The sequence below is a fragment of the Triticum dicoccoides genome, chromosome 2B, assembly GCF_002162155.2.
Source record: "Triticum dicoccoides isolate Atlit2015 ecotype Zavitan chromosome 2B, WEW_v2.0, whole genome shotgun sequence".
Taxonomy (NCBI): Eukaryota; Viridiplantae; Streptophyta; class Magnoliopsida; order Poales; family Poaceae; genus Triticum; species Triticum dicoccoides.
The window spans coordinates 59,225,240-59,244,058 of NC_041383.1; the positions used below are offsets into that span (position 1 = coordinate 59,225,240).

At 43.8% G+C, this 18,819-nt stretch overlaps 2 protein-coding genes and 1 pseudogene across 2 annotated transcripts; 2 read left to right on the forward strand and 1 right to left on the reverse strand.

Annotated features, from left to right (window-relative positions):
- Positions 1-233: 233 nt before the first annotated feature.
- On the forward strand, positions 234-3,843 carry LOC119362144 (F-box/FBD/LRR-repeat protein At1g13570-like). The gene is made up of 3 exons (XM_037627340.1): positions 234-1,272; positions 1,380-1,520; positions 3,226-3,843. The coding sequence occupies exons 1-3, from the start codon at positions 262-264 to the stop codon at positions 3,616-3,618; spliced, it is 1,545 nt and encodes a 514-aa protein (XP_037483237.1). The 5' UTR covers positions 234-261; the 3' UTR covers positions 3,619-3,843.
- A 3,135-nt stretch (positions 3,844-6,978) lies between these two features.
- Positions 6,979-9,938, forward strand: LOC119362142 (annotated as a pseudogene).
- Positions 9,939-11,363: 1,425 nt separating this feature from the next.
- Positions 11,364-18,255, reverse strand: LOC119367112 (5'-3' exoribonuclease 3-like). Its single transcript, XM_037632724.1, has 23 exons — positions 18,052-18,255; positions 17,453-17,555; positions 17,092-17,168; positions 16,773-16,964; positions 16,497-16,619; positions 16,336-16,398; positions 15,960-16,106; positions 15,686-15,850; positions 15,484-15,561; positions 15,288-15,374; positions 14,827-15,096; positions 14,641-14,736; positions 14,247-14,342; positions 14,021-14,091; positions 13,746-13,883; positions 13,586-13,662; positions 13,455-13,495; positions 13,301-13,375; positions 13,032-13,189; positions 12,763-12,867; positions 12,608-12,683; positions 12,402-12,505; positions 11,364-12,333 (listed from the first exon to the last, which is right to left on the reverse strand). The coding sequence occupies exons 1-23, from the start codon at positions 18,253-18,255 to the stop codon at positions 11,688-11,690; spliced, it is 3,192 nt and encodes a 1,063-aa protein (XP_037488621.1). The 3' UTR covers positions 11,364-11,687.
- Between the last annotated feature and the right edge of the window lie 564 nt (positions 18,256-18,819).

Here is an 18,819-nt window from a genome sequence, read left to right on the forward strand (position 1 = left end):
TAATTAAGACAGCTCAACAAAAGGATCAAATGAGTGGCTGATTGGTGGGTCCATGTTCATGGGCCCGTTAGCAACAACCCTGTGTCGGAATTCGGCCCAACCAAATAAGCAAACCCTAGGGCCACCACCCAGCCCAGCCGAGCACTACATGAGCAAGTTCACAGCCGCCCACGGCCGACCATTTGCTTCCACGCTCCTTTTAGCTCGCCACTCCCAAGCCTCAGATCCACAAACCCTCGCCGGCCGGCGCCGCCGCCGGCCATGGCCGAGCAGGCACGGTTCTTCAACATGGACCGCACGACGGCGGCCGACGCACGGTGCAAGGGCTTCGACCCGCACACGCTGGACCAAGCCGCGGAGAGCATGCTATGCTACATCTACGCCAACCTCCCCAGCCTCCCCGTCTACGAGGGCACACGGCTCGCCGCCTCCGCCTCCCCCGACGGCGTCGACCGCATCAGCCGCCTCCCGCCCGAGCTCCTCAGCAAGATCGTCTCCCGCCTCCCGTCCGTCAAGGACGCCGCGCGCACCGCCGTCCTCTCCTCCCACTGGCGCCGGGTCTGGCTCTCCACACCCCTCGTGCTGTCCGACGCCCACCTCCACCCCGAAGCCTGGGGCTGGCCGCCCACGCCCGCCAGCTCGCCGGCCGTCACCGCCGCCGTCTCCCGCATCCTCGAAGCGCACCCGGGGCCCTTCCATTGCGTCCACCTGGTCTGCAGCCACATGAGCGCGCACCGTGCCCGGCTCGCGCGCTGGCTCCAGCTCCTCGCCGCCAAGGGCGTCCAGGACCTCGCCCTCGTCAACCGCCCGTGGCCGCGCGACGTGTCCCTCCCGCCCACGCTCTTCGCCGTCACCACCCTCACCCGCCTCTATGTCGGCATGTGGAAGTTGCCGGGCACGGCCGCCCTGCGTGGCGCCTCCTTTCCCCACCTCCGCGAGCTCGGCCTGAGCTGCGTCGAAATGGAGCAGGGCGTCGTCGACTCCCTCGTCGCCAGGAGCCCCGCGCTGGAGACACTCAACATCCTGGGATGCAAGGGGCTGCGCCTCCGCCTCGTCAGCCAGAGCCTGCGGTGCGTGCAGATCAGCTGCTCCAGAATGGAGGACATCGCCGTGGTAAAGGCTTCGCTCCTCGAGCGGCTCATCCTGTTTAGACCTTGCAAAATCGCCGGTGGCATCTCCACGAGACTCAGGATTGGCGATGCCCCCAAGCTGCAAGCATTTGGGTACTTGGAGCCAGGGCAGGTCCTAAAGGTCCGAGACACCATCATCATGGTAAATCTCTAGCCCCCATTTGTTCAATTGGCAACTATATATGTTCAGCCGGTGGAGGTCCATGACTCAATTGTGTCATCTTCCTTTTTGAATTGGGCAAAATTCAGCCAGGAATAGCAAGCGCAAGTACCGTGGTCACAAGCGTGAAGATTTTGAGCTTGAATGTGTGTTTCGGAGTTCGCAGTGATGTCCATATGGTTCCCACCTTCCTCAGATGCTTTCCCAACGCCGAGAGACTGCATATCATGGTATTTTCTCCAATACATGTTCTGCTCTTTATATGTGGTAGTTGCGGGGAGACCGCTGCATATTATGATTGATTGCATACATCAAGTCAGTCGTTGTGAACTTGTGATAGCTCTTTTACATGGTCTTTTTTTTTTGGTTTCGTACCCTGTAATTCAGAGTAAGATATGTGTTATAAGTTAAATTCCATGCCTTGCCATTTATTCTCGGCCACCATACCAGTTCTTCTCGACAATCTATAGACTAGAACACACAGTTAGAATTATGGAGTGTTTCATGCCGATCTGTTTGTGTCAATGACATTTGGCAAGATCTTTTTTTTTCTTGTGGCACAATGATTATTATTCCTGTATCTTGATTTATATTGCTTTACTTCTTTACTTATATCCAGATTTTCTTGTTCTAGTGTTTCTCACAGTGTTCTTACGAACTACTAGTATTTGTGCCAACTTTTTTATTTAGAAAAAGAGTATTTCTGCTAACTGCTATGTTATTGTGAGGAGGCAATGCTTATTTGAGACTTGTTAAAATTACACATAGTAAACTAGCACATTCATGTCGACAGTTTGCTTTTAGGGTATTGGTAATACCAACATTACAAAATTTTGTTAAGACTGAAGTCTTCCATTGTGGACTGAAGTCTGCAGCCTCTCACATATACCTTTAATTGCTGCGCATGAATTATGCTATCAGATCTTGTTTAGCGCAGCCACATACACCATTCTGTTTTCTTCTTCTCTGCACTACTAGGCTCTTTAGTACTTAGTAGTACATTCTGCTACTTATCTGTAAGGGTCCTTAGTCACCACATCTCCTACAAATGGGATCCAGCATTTAGTTATGGATCAGTATATGATTTGCAGTATTTTAGTGTTGAGCAGTTTGCACTGCACGTGGTTTAGATTCTGAACTTGGCAGCAAACATGCTCTATTTGCTCACAAAAATAAAGACATTCATAATACAATTCCCTTTTCTTACCTTGTCTTTCCGGAAAGCTAATGGAAACTAAGGACCAATTTATCTCACCTTATTCTTGCTCTGCTTAATAAATTTCTGTGCATGTCACTTAAATTTTTTGTTTCATCTTGGAGCAGATTTTGTTGCTTGCAGTGTTCTCCCTTATTTGCATAGATTTGCCAAGTCAATTATCATTGGAGTCCTTTATGATCTTTTTAGTTTTTTAACTTGGGAATGTGAGCCATGTATGTAGTTATGCATGCTAGGCGGCCCGCGAATAACAGAATAAGATGATGATAACATCATCAATATGAGTAGGCATAAGTGACCAATGACCATATTCATTCTTGACTAATATAGCTAAAAAACAAAGCATTGCCATTTATTCTCAACCATCAGGCCGTTTCTACTACCCATGCAGATTAGAGTATGCAATTATAATTATTGGGGTTGCATGTTGTTACCCTAGTTTTGTTGTGCAACAGTTGATTTGTATTGCTTTGCTTCTTGATTTGCCGGTATGCCCAAATTTGTAGTTTTTCTCACGTGTTCATACTAGCTTTTTTTTAGTGCTGTGGAGTGTGGATCATGCAAATGACATGTAATTCTTGTTTTGAACTGACCAAACTATACATAATAAACCAGCACATTTGATGCATGATAGTATTAAATTGTCATTTCTCCAACAACATAATTAATTTGAGGCTTCCCTGATATGCTTCCCTAACGGATTCTACCAATTTTTGCAGAGTAAAAGATGCGCTGAACCCACTGGCAACTACCTCACCCTCCAGTTCTGGGAAGAGTCTGACCCTGAAGAAAACCTCGTCTCCCGCATCAGCGTGATGAGTTTCCGTGAGTTCACGGGGGACCCAGGCGAGGTTGGCTTCCTCGAGTTCTTCTTCCGGAGTGCGCGGGCGCTTGAGACCGCGTCTGTTTCCATGGCCAACCCAAGCTTCACACCGTTCTCGACGCAGGAGGCGTATGCCAAAGTGAAACGCAGCTCAAGGATCAAGGCAAGTGAGTCCAACATGGTTGTCCTCGGGAGCACCGGCCCTGCAGGTGGTAAGATCTGGAGCTTGAAAGACGGGGCAGATTTTTCGTTCCATGACCCCTTCTCCGAAGTGGAGGTGGTTGGCTGAGCTTTAGTTTGTGGGGTGAAGTGGGATGGTTGTTTTCTGATGCAAAACCCTGTCTGCTGCTAAAGGTGCCCTTTGTGATGGTCTGGCAAAATTGAGGCTTGATGCAAAACTATGCGGCAGACTGATGAGCTGATATTTTGCTTGACCTGTGCTACCAGTTTCCCTGTCTATCTATCTATGCTCCTTGAACCATTTCATTTGTGGCAACATGTTTCATTCCTTGCAGTAGCTGGTTTTTTCTTTCTTTCTTTTAGACGGACGGGAAGCCGAAAACGCCCCCCACCCTTATGCCTTATCATTACTCTGAATGAATGAAACATGATAAAAAGATCAGGTTCTTTAATTTCAAAACATGAAAGGAGTAAACAAACTATGATAACAGTGGCTAAGTATTGCACTTCAGGCAGGGAAACCAGCAGAACCTGCTTTACCATAGTATTCAACGCTAGCCACCCAAACCTGCTTAGCAGAGAGCCATTTCTGGTTGTTAAAAATTGCATCAGCCTAGATGAAGATACTAAAATTGACAATATGGTATTTTTTTTTCTTATGACGTATGCACCATTGTGTGGTCGTCAATCTTTTTTAACTGTTATTTGAGAAAAATATATTGAAACCGAGAACATGAAATTGATACTGCCATTTCGCGGAAAAATAGAAATTGATACTGCCAAATATACCAAGAAATGCACTTTCAATATTTTATAATTCTTTTTTTTTGTAGAAACTAATGTCAGAGGCTTCACATTGAAGACTGTATCCGTGTCCTAAGGAACAATACTTTGAAATTGAGGGAGTACTAATAAAATAAATTAATAACAAACTTCAGAAAAAAGTTTCAACAAAATGAAGACAAATATAATAACTACATCAGATGCATTAAGATATCTTTTTCCCCATAAGATCCAAAATGCATTATGATATCTACCCATCCATCCAAAAATATCAAGGTGAACACGGTTTCATGCGCATCCACGTGAATGGTATTTTTTTAAAAAAAACTAGGAAATTTTTAAAAATCTGAAAGTTTGGGGTATCAAACTTGGTATGCCATTCTACTCACGTGTGATGTGTTACCCGTGATACTCTTAGTGAAGACAATACAATTGGAAAATTACTTTTCACCAAACATTGTTTTTTTACCGTAGCTATGATTTGGTCATTTCTGCAAGATTACCATGGATGTCATTTCTTCGTGAAACATCATACGCGAGTATACTGGTTGATGCAAGATGAGAATGGGGAGGGCAAGGCAAAGCAGTGAAGCCTCTCATTTCCTAGTAAAATTCATAGTATATGACTCTGGATCATTTCTCTTCCCTTGCAATCTAGTTGAACCTCTCTTGATCTGAGCTGTATTGGATAAGTGTTGTAGTATCGGGACTTTTCTTCACCTGACCTCGCGGATTCAATACCGAAAGACTTCTCTTCGCATACTGACCAGCTAATTTCAGGATTAGCTATTCTGAATGACTGGTGGATGCCTCTTTTCTTCCTTAGAAATCCAGAGAGTGTGTAGCGATAACTAAAGCTGACTATACTAGAAACTTGAGGTCATGTATAGGCAACTAGCCTTAGACTAGTGTATTGAGCTACAGGACAGGAATGACCCATAATCATTGGTGAAGAAGGCTTGGAAAAGGATAAAACACATTGGACATTAGGTTTGGAGAGAGATAGGACCCATTATAATTTAGGAGGAGCAGATGCAATCTTTTTCTTTCCATATGGCCAAATTACTACCGGATCATCGGTCTACTCTACTTCTATTCACCATTTCACGTGAGACATCGCTTTCTTTCTCCTCCCTCCATTTTCTTCACTACTACCGCTTCTACATAAATCAAAGAAGCAGAACATGTCTATATATAGGGCGATAGGGAAGGGGTATAGAATTGTACCTGAATCTATCTATAGACATACGACCCCCCAGCCATCGGAATCCATTAGTTTTTGTCTCAATTCGTCATTTGAACTGAAACCAACCACGGGTTTTAAATTTCTAGAAACCACACGATTTTATAGACAAAGGGAATACGTCGCGCCTAAAATCATCCCAAGCGCATCTAATGTGGCTACTAAGCTATTTCTTTGACACAATCTTTTTAGAAAACCAATTCACTGCACGCCCCACCACGTCACCAGTCATATGCTTGCACTCCAAAACGGTTGCTTACTTTGTACAACTCCGTAGTACGACAACTTTTCTAACTACACTTGCTTGCTTTGTTTTTTCATCATCCAGTCCATAACAAAACGAATGAAACCCAAAAGTGTTGGATCTGGTTCCACCATCATTGGAAAAGGGAGGCTTTCCACAAAAATACTAGAAGTAGGATCTCCTTCCCTATAAGACTCTTGCTTCCCTTTGAAAGAGGCATTCTCTACTTCAATTGTCATCTGACCACTCTTCCGCAGTTGTGGACTCAGACCTTAAAAAAATCAAAATCAAGTGAATCCGAATATAACCAATCTATCACCTTTGATACTCGTTGACAGCCTCCTCAACCCAAGCTTTCATCTCCTGCTCGTGACATCGACGTTTGCCTACGACCACAAATTTCTTATCTCCTATTACTGCTGCAGACTTGGACTAATAGAATTGCTTGAAGTGAAGACCAGTAAACAAAAGGATTTACACTAAATAATTGTTGACCTCTTTCGTTATAAGGCCAGGAAGGAAGCAAATGGAAAAGGGACACCGAGTGGAATCAAAGAAACTAGCGGACTGATCACTAAATAGATACAAATAGATGCAAATTCCGACATTATCAAAGCCCACTTCATTCTCTCGCTCTCCTTGCGGCGCTCCTTACTCCATTCCTATCAATACTTCAGTTTTCAAGACCGACTCTTTCAACCGCTCATACATCCATCCCCGCGTTCGCCTGCCCTAGCTATCTGCGTACTGGCAGGTAGGGGCAACTCTGTGTGATTCGGTACGCTTGCTTGCGTCCCACCCGGTAGTGGTTGTGAGGGTGAGAAATGGCATAGACAGTTCCGGAGGGTAAGACCATATAGGGACCTAAATTAGGCAAGTGTGGTTTCATTTGCTTTACAAAGCATCAAATAAGTGGCTGACCACAGCTCAAAGATAAATAAATAAGTAGCTTTTTTGAGATAAAATAAATAAATAAGTAGCCTTTTTTAGACAAAATAAATAAATAAGTAGCTTTTTTAGCATCGATAAATAAGTAAGTAGCTTTTTTATTTAAGGGATCAATAAATAAGTAGCTGACCAGTGGGTTCCGTACTCATGGGCCGGTTAGTTTTGGCCCAACCAACATCGAAACCTCCTGCTTCTAGGACGAGCAGTCGCCTCCACACACACGCACACACGCGACACTCAGAAACCCCAAATCCACAAACCCTCGCCGGCGCCGGCGCCGCCTACGGCCATGGCCGAGCAGGAGCAGCCGCCGTTCGCCAACGTTGACCCAGCGACGGCGGACGATGCGCGGCGCCAGGGTCGCGACCCCCGCAAGCTCGACCAGGCCGCGGAGAACGTCCTATCCTACATCTACGCCATCCTCCCCAACTTCCCCGTCTACCCCGGCACGCGGCTCCCCGCCCTCGCCGCCTCCCCCGACGGCGTCGACCGCATCAGCCGCCTCCCCGACGAGCCCCTGCGCAACATCGTCGCCCGCCTCCCCGTCAAGGACGCCGCGCGCACCACCCTGCTCTCCTCCCGCTGGCGCGCGCTCTGGCCCTCCACGCCCCTCGTCCTCGTCGACTCCTTCCTCCTCCCCAAAGGCCAGGGCTTCCGCCCACGCCGGCCAACTCGCCGGCCCTCACGACCGCCATCTCCGACATCCTCGAAGCGCACCCGGGGCCCTTCCGCTGCATCCACCTCGTCTGCACTCAGAGCGCGTACCGGAACCAGCTCGCGCGCTGGCTCCAGCTCCTCGCCGCCAAGGCCGTCCAGGACCTCGTCCTCGTCAACCGCCCGTGGCCGCGCGACGTGACCCTCCCGCCCACGCTCTTCACCATCACCACCCTCACCCGCCTCTACCTCGGCCTGTGGAAGTTGCCGGACACGGCCGCCCTGCGTGGCGCCTCCTTCCCGCACCTCCGCGAGCTCGGCCTCTGCAGCGTCGAAATGGAGCACGGCGTCGTCGACTCCCTCGTCGCCAGGAGCCCCGTCCTGGAGGTCCTCAACATCCTGGGATGCATCAATGGGTTGCGTCTCCGCCTCCTCAGCCAGAGCCTACGCTGCCTGCAGATCAGCTGCTCGAAAATGGAGCACATCGCCGTGGTGAAGGCTCCATGCCTCGAGCGGCTCATCATTTTTGGATCTGGCGAAATCGCTCGTGGTTTGTGCAGCAGACTCAAGATCGGCGATGTCCCCAAGCTGCACGCTTTTGGATACTTGGATCCAGGTCAGGTCCTGCAAATCCGAGACACCATCATAATGGTACATCTCTCATCTCTGGTTTCTCCATTTTTGTTCAGTTGGCAATTATGTCCATGACTCACTCGTGTGACATTCCTTGTTGAATTGGGGGAATTTCAGCCCGGGATAGCAAGCACAAGTACCATGATGAGAAGCGTCAAGATTTTGAGCTTGAATGTGCGTTTCGGAGTTCGCAATGAGGTCAAGATGGTGCCCAACTTTCTGAGATGCTTCCCCAACGCTGAGAGACTCCATATTTTGGTATTTGTCATCAATCCATGTTCTGCTAGCATTTGTACGGATTTCTTGCTTATTGTTGCTGGTTGTGATAGTCTGCTCCCGGGCACATGTACACCCCCTTAGAATAACCTCCCTCATAACAGAATAAGATGATGACAACATCGTCAATACGAGTAGGCATACTTGATCAATGGTCATATACATTCTTGACCAATATATCTAAAAAGCCAAGCATTGTTATTATTCTCAGCCATCAGGCTGTCTCTATGCACGCAGACTGGAGTACTCAGTTAGAATGATTGGGCTTGCATGTTCATCTGTTTATGTAAGACATTTGTGAAGTTTTGTTGTGCCATAGTTTATAATGCCATTGTTTTGATCTCTATTTCTTTGCTTCTTGATTTTCTTGTTTTTCCAGATTTCCTTGTTTTAGTTTTTCCGCGTTCTGTTCATACTAGCTAGTAGTATTTGTGATGTGGAATGTGGATGATGGAAATGACATGCAATGCTTATTTCAAACTGTTTAAACTACACACAAATATCTTGGCACTCGTATGTATGTGGTATGAGTAACACATTTGCTCCTCCTAACAAATGCTACTCATACCATGTAATGCTTATTTGGCACGAATGGTATACAGTACAGACCTACTGGAATGCACATTTGCTGTCTACAGTTTCTTGGAGGTCTGTACATTATACCACTCATTTCAAATTGATGCTACTACACTGATGCCACAATATGTGGCACTTATCTCCGATTAAGTGATAGATTATTAACTGGTTGTCATGGCTCATGTCTGGAAGTGTTGGAGAGTACTTCTGGCATATTTTCACCTGACCTCTGACGGTAGACTGAAACACTGCTGCCTCACTTTCTAAATTTGTTATAGGCGAGAAGCTGCATATATAGACTACTTTGTGTTAGTTTTCTCTAACAACATATAATTTGAGGCTTCCCTTATTCACCGCGTCGTGAGCCCACCTTCCACGGATGCTTTCCCAACTGTTCACTGATTTAATCTATTTTTTTGCAGAGTGAGAAATATGATAAACCCACTGGCAACCACCTGAGCCTCAAGTTCTGGGAAGAGTCTGGTCCCATTGAGAATGTCCTCTCGCGCATCAACGTGATGAGTATCCGTGAGTTCAGAGGGGACCCAGGTGAGGTTGGCTTCCTGGAGTTCTTCTTCCGGAATGCGAGGGCGCTGAAGACCGCATCTGTTTCCATGGCCAATCCAAGCTTCACACCGCTCTCGGCGGAGGAGGCGCACGCCAAAGTGAAATATTGCTACAGGAACAAGGCGAGTAAGTCCTGCCACATGGTTGTCCGTGGGAGTACCGGCCCTTCAGGAGGTGAAGTTTGGAGGTTCAAAGATGGGGCAGATTTTTCTTTCCATGACCCCTTTTCCCAAGTGTTGGTCAGGTGAGCTTAGTTTCTGTGGAGAAGTGGGCTGGCTGTTTTCTGATGCAAACTATGAATTAAGTATGGTGTCTGTCTCTTGCTAGCCGTGCCCTTGTGATGGTCCGTCGAATTTGAGGCTTGATGAGCTGATATTTTGCTTGCCCTGCATGTAACCTGTGTTACCGGTTTCCCGGTCTATCTATGTATGCTCCACGAACCATTTCATTTGTGGCGACATGTTTAATTCCTTGCAGTTGCTTAAATTCTGTGGTTTCCCTGGAAGGTAACTGAACTCTGAACCCAAGTGTTGCTTAAATTCAGTTAACTGTAGCGTATCGGTTCAGCTACAGTTAACGGATATCTGACGGCTGAGACGCCGCGGATGCTGATCAACGGCTGGGATGAAGACACTGTGTGTTTAACTGCTAATAGTTACTTTTTCCGCTGTGATTCACTATTTACCTTCACCCGCCTGCGACTGCCAACCATTGTATCAAAAGCTAAACCCTAGCTCTTATCTGTAGACTCTACTGTAGCAAATTCCCCAATTGATAGAAGGGTCTCCATATTGTGTGAGCTTATCGTTATCGTTGTCCTGTGTGATATGTGATTTGGTTGTTTGATCCGTAGCGGGATCTGACATTCCCCCTCTTAGATCAACAGAAAGCTGTCATTTATGGGTTTCTGATGTAGTTTGTTTGAGAGCCATTTCTGGTTGTAAAAAGTTGTATCAGTTCTGAAAAAAGAGGTTTAAATTGACAACATAAGATTTTTTTTCTTATGACGTGTGGGCAGCTGTGGTCATCAATCTTTCCTATCTATTCCTCGCTCTGTTCCAAAATAATTGGTCAAACTTAAACAAGTTTGATGTAGGACAAGCCCAGAACTTCAGTTATTTTGGAAGTTCATAAAAAGATATTGAAATGAGAACATGAAATTGATACTAATGAATATACCATGAAATGCCCTTTCAATATTTTATAACAATTTTTTGCCAAAGCAACTTACTTTTGTGGAAATTAATGATCAAAGCATCATATTGAAGACTGCATCAATGTCCTGAAGGACAATAATTTGAAACTTCACGAAAGATGTTAACAAAATGAAATATTATGAAACTTCAATAACTAAGTCAGATGCGTCAAGATAACTACCCATCAATTTGAGTTTTGTAGTACAATTGTTTCATAGAAGCGATAGTTAACATTGGTTGTCGATAGCAATTTTATTATCTTTTAGAAACTTCTCTGAATTTAAAAGTTAACTTTCCTGCTTTTTATTCATATATTTTTCTACCGCCCATTTCAGAATGTAAGTGTTTGATTGAATAATTGTGAAGTTGAGGTTGAGGATGATTGCTTCACTCCCCCAAGAGTGAATATCGTGAATAATCTCATGGATGGTCAGGATCCTATCAAAAATAAAGCGACCTATCCAAAATATTCTTTAATAAGTATTACTAATCACACGATGGGCCACCAGGAAAAGCCGAGTAGCAAAGCATTTTGCGTGTTACTTAGAGAAATTATTAATTAAGGCAATTGATCTAAATAAACGAATATTATCAGCCCCCTTAATCTTAGAAATAAGGGATTAATTCAGACATTTGATGTCGACCGTGCTAATACAAAAAACTATAATAACTTTGTAGACGAGGGTTTGAGGATGTTACAAAATTTCTCGAGGAACGTAACCGAAACCCCGTAACAGGCCAGGAACCGTGATGAGGAAACCGCCTAATCAATTTCTTTCTCGGAAGGAGCCAAATTTCTTCTTCCTCAAAAAATGGCAATAATTGCTAGCATACACTTTCCCCGTGGTAATTTTTATATACCATGACCAAAAAGCCTGATGATCACCAGACTTTGCAAACGCCATATCTATTTCTATGCCTGATCTAGGTCGAAGTAAGTTACACTCCCTCCGTAAAGAAATATAAGAGTGTTTAGATCACTACTCAGTAGTGATCTAAACACTACTTTATTTCTTTACAGAGGGAGTAGTAAGTAGTAACAGCAAAACCAGGGCTAGCTAGAACCAAAGAGGAAACCCCTGGCCTGGTGGTCTCCTGTTTGAAGTCCTATCTAAGCTGCCGTAGGAGTTCTGTGACTGCTGCGGTCGTGAATTAGGTCTTGCAGGAAGCGCCCCGCCTCCAGAATAGGAACTACGAGGTTGTTGTTGCTGCTGCTGCTGCCACCGTTGGGCTCCTGCATACGGTGCAGGCTGGTAGCCCCCAGCATGCACGGGGGGTTGCCCGTATCGTCCAAAATCCGATGATGAAGGAGCAGGATGTGAGAAATATGCGTTGCTGCTACCATTCTGATGGTATCGATATGGATGTCGGCCCGCTCCTCTTGAATCGCTGTGGCTGTCTCTTGCGTATGGTTGATGCCTTCCGCGATTATCTCTTGTATACTGATGACCTGGTGGCGGTGCATATGCCAGTACCTGACCATAGGGTAGATTATCACTAGGAACATGCCAACCAGGACGTCCAGCAGGCTGCTCCATCCATGGTGGCATTCCATTTGGATAATGCAGACCATTCATGATAGTTTGATATGGCCTAGCTGGGGGGTAATGCCCGCCGCCGCGAATATCCAAGCTGTTTGCAACTAGTCGGTGTGCAGCCTCCCCTAGTTGGCGGCCCTGCTGTATCGATCCTGCAGGGTTTTGCCTGAACCATTTCAAAAGTTAGTTAGGATTTGCAATATGGAAGCAAGGGTCCCAAAACTTAGACACTACCTGCTGCTGTTATCACAATGCCTCCTGTTATCATCATGAGGCCTCCTGCCATTGTCTTCATGCCACAGCACAGGCGGTGGTTTCAGATCACCAGCTTCAACAATCTTCAGAACAGATTAAACAATGCTTGTTAACCGTGAACACTTCCGGAGTGGAATGGTATTACTCATGTCGATGTTACACGAAAATAAACAACAGTTCTGTACCTTCTTGGGCATGATAACACCAGCAAGTGGGCGTGCTATGTGCTTATGAGGATCCGGAAGCTTGTAAATTGAGCATCTAGGGTAGGCAACTGTCATAATTTTGAATTCAAGTGCCACTAGATTATATCAATAACACAGGGGGAAAATGAGCTTACACCACTTGATTGTCCATAATGTCATCCAGTCCATCCACAGGAGATCTGAAGACAGGCGGACATGGATCCCCGCCACAAAGTGAGATGTAACCACTCATTCCTCCGCTGCACAAGATAAGCAAGAGCAGCTAATTAAGCGATGTGGTAGTTATAGCAGCTCATATAAGAGGCGCTTATTTATTACTATACTTTAATATGGTGGAACTACTACAGTTAAACAAGAAAATACTATCTGCAGTCAATCAAGAATCCTGGTAGGGTCAGCTAACCTGGCAGAAGGCTTCAGTGGCTCTTTAATTTCATTTCGCTCATAATCGGGCAGGTGTCCGAATTTGCTGCTGAGAGAGTAGATATAAGGCGCAATTGGGTGCAAGCTATTCACAAAAAGCATGTTGTACATTGTACTGTTTCGTCTTGCTTCTTCAGGCTACACAAAAGATGAGGAGAATATGGAAATCTTAGAAGTTAAAACAAGATCTTCTACTACATGTATGCACTATGCCATAGAAACAAAAACACACGAGACACTGTTCCATACCGTCAAAGTATGTTCGACTTTTTCAATCTCAGACAGCAACCTAGCTTCATCAATGAAGGGCAGTTTGGCTATCCCCTGTAAAGTACAAATTTTATTTAAATTAAACATGGAAGAAGTATGATGTACATAATTATGCTTACTAAGATAAATGTACCTGCCAAGAAAATCTCTTTCCATTCATATCCACTTCAAAATCTGCAGCATACGTACAAAGGTTCACCCGGATTAGAATTGACTTAAGGTTGTAGCTAGGAGAATCTGATACTATTTGTGAAATAAGCATACCAATCGGATAAAAATCAATTATGGGCGAACTTGGATCAGTCATCAACTGCCGATACCGTAGAGGGAGTGCATGTGAGCTGAAATGTAATGAAATAAACTGTCAAATAATCCACCACATGAAGGTACTAAGATTGAAGAAATATAATATTAGTATATTCACCTCGCCGCTGGGAATACTCCCATAAGCTGATCGAAAGGTTTGAATGGTGACCCAAGTGACCCAAGTTCAAAAGATATATTAAGCTGGCCTAAACCTTTTAAATCCGAAGCAAAAGGGGCATAGTGATAAGGGTAAAACCTACACATAGTGAGAATAAATTAGAATGAAACAGGTATTGGTAGGATGGGTAGAGGAATTAATTAAAAATATCAGCAATCGTGCTACAAATAGAACTGTGTGGCATATAATTGGCCAATTAAAACAAGCTAAATTACCATTGCCATGAGCAGACACCTTCATAATAGTAGTGCATTACCCAACACAGACCTTCAGTATATTTGAGAACCTGAAGGAGCATAGAGCAAAAATTATGATCAAGTGAAAATTTCTATCATAAATTCAGTAACAATGGCAACAGGGTATGGTGTCGATAATGAATCATGAATGCAGTTTCTTTTATTCATGAATGCAGTATATTAAATACACTTCCATGATACTTACAACATCTCTACGTATTTCTTCAATTTGCTCAGGTGTTCTTGCCCCAAACTTGTCTTCATAATACCTTTCCCTCCATCCTGGCTCTCCAAGCTTTATCTGAATATTAACAAATAATGTTATCACTTGAGTAAAATATAAAAAATAGAGTTTCAGAAGATCCAAAAAAATAGAAGTGTACTTTCAATTCCCAAAGCCCCAAATATCTTTGATAACTTAGTGTTGTGTGCAACATATTAGAAGTTCCAAAAACAAGGGGTGGGGCACTAGCTCCCTCCCACAGCAGGGAATAGTCTCTGAGAACTTATATTAGGACAAACTTGAATTTACAACTGCAACCAACTGATACAGCAGCAGAAGAAAACTTGTGCACAGATACCAAAGATACAAGACATACCTTGTCCTCCTCTGGATTTTCAGAATTAAAAAGATCTGATTTATCACGAAGTGCGACTTTAAGCATTGACTTCAGTTCTTCTTTGTTTTCACGTGCCTGTAAGAGATGCAGCAAGATTCAGATGAAACCATAAAAATATCTTCAAAACAAATGTAATACCTTCTCAAACAAGATCAAATTAAGAACCTGTGCTTCGACGCTAATTTCAGCTTCAACAACAGCAGCAGAAAGGCTGGAATCTGAAGATGATACACGTGCTTTCTTAGCTCGACCGCCCTTTTCCGTGCTATCATTATGAAGTCCATTATGTTCATATGGTGAAGCCACAGCCCCAGAGGCAAGGCGAGACCCTTGGAAACGTGCAACAGGTACAATAAGATCACCACTGACATGGGGATCCAGATCATCGCCTCGCTTTGCTTGGGCTTTATCACGTTTTATTCTTTCAGCTTGACGCTGCAAAGGACAGCATCGTTGTAAACGTAAACTGTCAGTGAAAGCACACACTACTAGTAACAGCTGAGCATCAAGTGTATATAGGTAAGAAATGTCATATAGGCATATTGCTCTTCACAATATACACGCCAGGTATAGCTGAAGTTAAGCAAGATTGATAAGCAAAATCAAGACAGCCATCATTTTTATACCTGGTGCAAACGAGCCCTTTTCTGAAATATTTTATCCTCGTATGAACCAACTGCTTGAATGAAGTGTTCAACTCTATTCACATCCGGCTACAACAATGAAGATTAAATGTGTTATTGCTGATGTACCCATGAGGATCATTCCAAATAGAATAAATTTCTGACGAAGAAACCACATGGGTCAGATGATGTACAATACCGTGCAAGTGTCGGTTAAATAGCCACCCATATTAGGAAATTCCTTCTTGTATACAGCAATAAGCAAATTAATAGCTCCCTGTAGACAGATATGAGAGTAACCATTGTGTCAGTGTGACAACAATCTAAGAGAAAGTGAACGACAAACAGAGGAACGTTACAAACTTTGGACAAGAAAAAAAAGTAAAACTACATAAACTAACCTCACGAATCTCTAGTGTCGGCATATGTGGAAGAAAATCATTGCCAACAAAAAAGCACATGAAGATGAAATCATCAATGATGCGTTCAAGATCAATCTTGAAAGGTGGATTTGGCATTCTGAACTCGTATTCTAGGTACTCTCGTAGGGTCCATATATTCAAGAACTGTGAAAAGCATGAAAGTGGAGCAATACAAATGAGAATAAGTCCGTTGGTAAGTCCACTGAATAGCGCCACACCGCAAGCTGTAACTAAATAAATTGATCATTATTACCTGGTAAGGTTTCTTTGGTTCTATTTCATCACCCTTCTTATCAAACTCCCCAGCTTTCCGTTTTGCCTTTCCTTCACACTTTGCTGCTAGATGTCCAACTTGACCGCACAGGAAGCATTTGTCCTGCTGTCCAGGTGTAAACACCACCTGCAAACACAAAGTGTATGCAAATAAGATTTCATGGCATAACGTCGAACAAAATGTTCAAGGAAAATGAGTGCTCTAAAAGAAAGAAAAAACTTTAATTTTTTAAAAGTAGAGTAGCAACATAGACAACAGTAAAATTCAAAAAGGCGTATAAATTTTTCTTAGCACAAGGCTGTGACATGTATAATATGGTCAAAAAAGTGTAAATTCTGTATTTTGAGAAGAGAACCTCTCTCAGTATGGAGAAGTGCACTTCGTGTGTTGCTAGAGCTAACATGATTAGATCTGCATCCTGCATTCATGAGATTAAATATATGCATTAGCGAGACTAATAACAGATAAAATAGCCAACAAGAAATAGAACATTAAGCATACAAAAACAGAACTTACCAGGCCATACAGGCAATGTCGGGTATTTGCGTTAAGTTCATTACAGAGGTTCCTATTGCCACGAATGTAGGACATGATTTTGTGTTCCCCTTCACCAGGAACATTGGCATCAGAAAGAATAACCTTCAAAAGATTGTAAATCGGGACACATATTATTTCTACATACTTTCTAATAACAATCCATAGAGTTTCTGAATCTTAAGGAAATATTATGACTAAGCATATTAACAAATGCATTTTAAAGCCAAATTAGTAAAAAAAAAAGGTCATGCTTACTTTAATTTTTTTCCATCCAAGATCATAATTCAACCTGAGATGGATGTAGTACTGCAAAGCAACTGATAGAACAGCCATGAACTCTGTCCCGGGAGTAATAACATTGGAATCACAGGTTTGTGATTGCTGTTTTGGAGGAAGCTTTCTTCCTTCCCTCTCAAACTCTTGACGCAGTTTTTCTTCTTCTTCAGCCTGGACATAGGACGCAAGTGACCAGTGAGTGCAATCATAGATGGTTGCAACTGTCCACAAATAACAATAGATACGACTGTACAATTATACACTGAATATGAGAAGATGATTCCATTAGAATACTGACCGCATCAGCCGCATCTTTTGCAGCTCTGAATCGTCTAGAGCGCTGTTGGTTCATCTTAGCACGAGGAGCCACACCATCTGTAAGCCATTGTAGTATAATACAAAATGGAGAAAATTTTGTTTAATGTCGGTACATAGATACAATAGTAACTAGCAAGTTGTTCAAAGGAAAGCTTAACAAGTGAAGGAATATGTCGCCGTTGTTCAGAGAAGAGGATGCCTATTCATTCTAAAAGGAAGAGTAGTATAAATAACCATACGAACGAAATCAGTTGAAGCAACATTAGAGCATGCAGCTAGCCAAACAGAAAAAATGAGCGAGAGAATTCCCTCCATATATGACAAAGAGATGAAACACGTACCAATGGCCATGTAGAGAAGCTTGCGAGGGCGAACCATGACAAAGAGCCTGTCTATGTAATCGAACATGCACTGGAAGACCTCAGCAAATGTCGTTGGCGAGGGCTGTGGCACAAAATGCAATAGAAGTGAGAACCACTGTCAATGTAGTGGTTGAATATCGGGTGTGGCTAGCTCTGGGAATTAACTAATTAAGTTTCATCTAACTCCTACCCCCCTTGATTTTACACGGAGATTCATGCAGATTTCCCCCCTTTTTTTGTTTGATTAAATGGGGAAATAAAATGCTTCCGGTAAGACTGTTGATAAAGTAGCGGTGTGCAATGTGCAATTAATCAAACAGAAAACAGGAAACTCATCAAACTTGTCCAGAAATTACTTTTGCAGTGTACCTAGTTTGACAGAAAACAGAAAAATCTGATTGAATCCTAGAAGTCTAGAACTGCATCATCAAATTTGTATACTTGAACTATAGTACCATCCTCCTGCAACCTCAAGATGATTTGGGGACGGACAGTATTGAAGCTCCCTCCCTTTGAATTGCAAAAAATATGACTCTACAAGTAATTAAGTACAAGTAGGTAGGTAGGTAGGTAGGTACCCTGTCGTCGGGGTGGAAGCAGGGGTGTATGATCCCGTTCATGTCCAGGTAGAGGTTGTCGAACTCGAGGCCGTTGGGGTTGGGTTTGGACGTGTCGATGGGCGCCTTCACGCCCTCCACCTCCACGGCCTCCTCCTCCACCACGTCCACCACCACCATCGGGTACTTCTCCGCCAGCCACCGGTAGAACGCCGGGACGCCCATCCTGCAGTCTCCCGCCGCCGCCGGCGAGAGGCGGGTCGAGCTCTTTCCTGGTCTGGTAATCTCGTGAGTCGTGGCTTCCTGAGGCGGTGGGGGGCGGGCCGGGCCAAATAGAGAGAGAGGGAGTCCGTCGCAACCCACGAACCGGTTTTGTTTGGGTCGATACTAACACCTTTCTTTCTATCCTCAACCAGTTCTGGGACGGTTCAACCACCTTCATAGAACTGGGGGGGTTTTATCGGTTTCTTTTTGCCAGCTTTCTTTATTTTCTATATATGGGGTTTTCTTTTTTTCTTCATTTTTTGTTTTTCGTTTTATTTTTTAATTTTCGTTTTCCTTTTTTCATTTTATATATTCATGAATAGTTTCTGAAGTTTGTGAAAAAAGGTACATTCTGCGGAATTTGTTTTTCTAATCCCGAAATATTCTTGAATTTTGAAACATCTTTAACATTCAAGAACAATTTCCGGATTGACGAACCTGTTGTTGAATCTGGAACACTTTTCAAATTCATGGATATTTTAATTTTTGTGAAACTCAGAACATGTTTTGAAATACTGGGAAAAA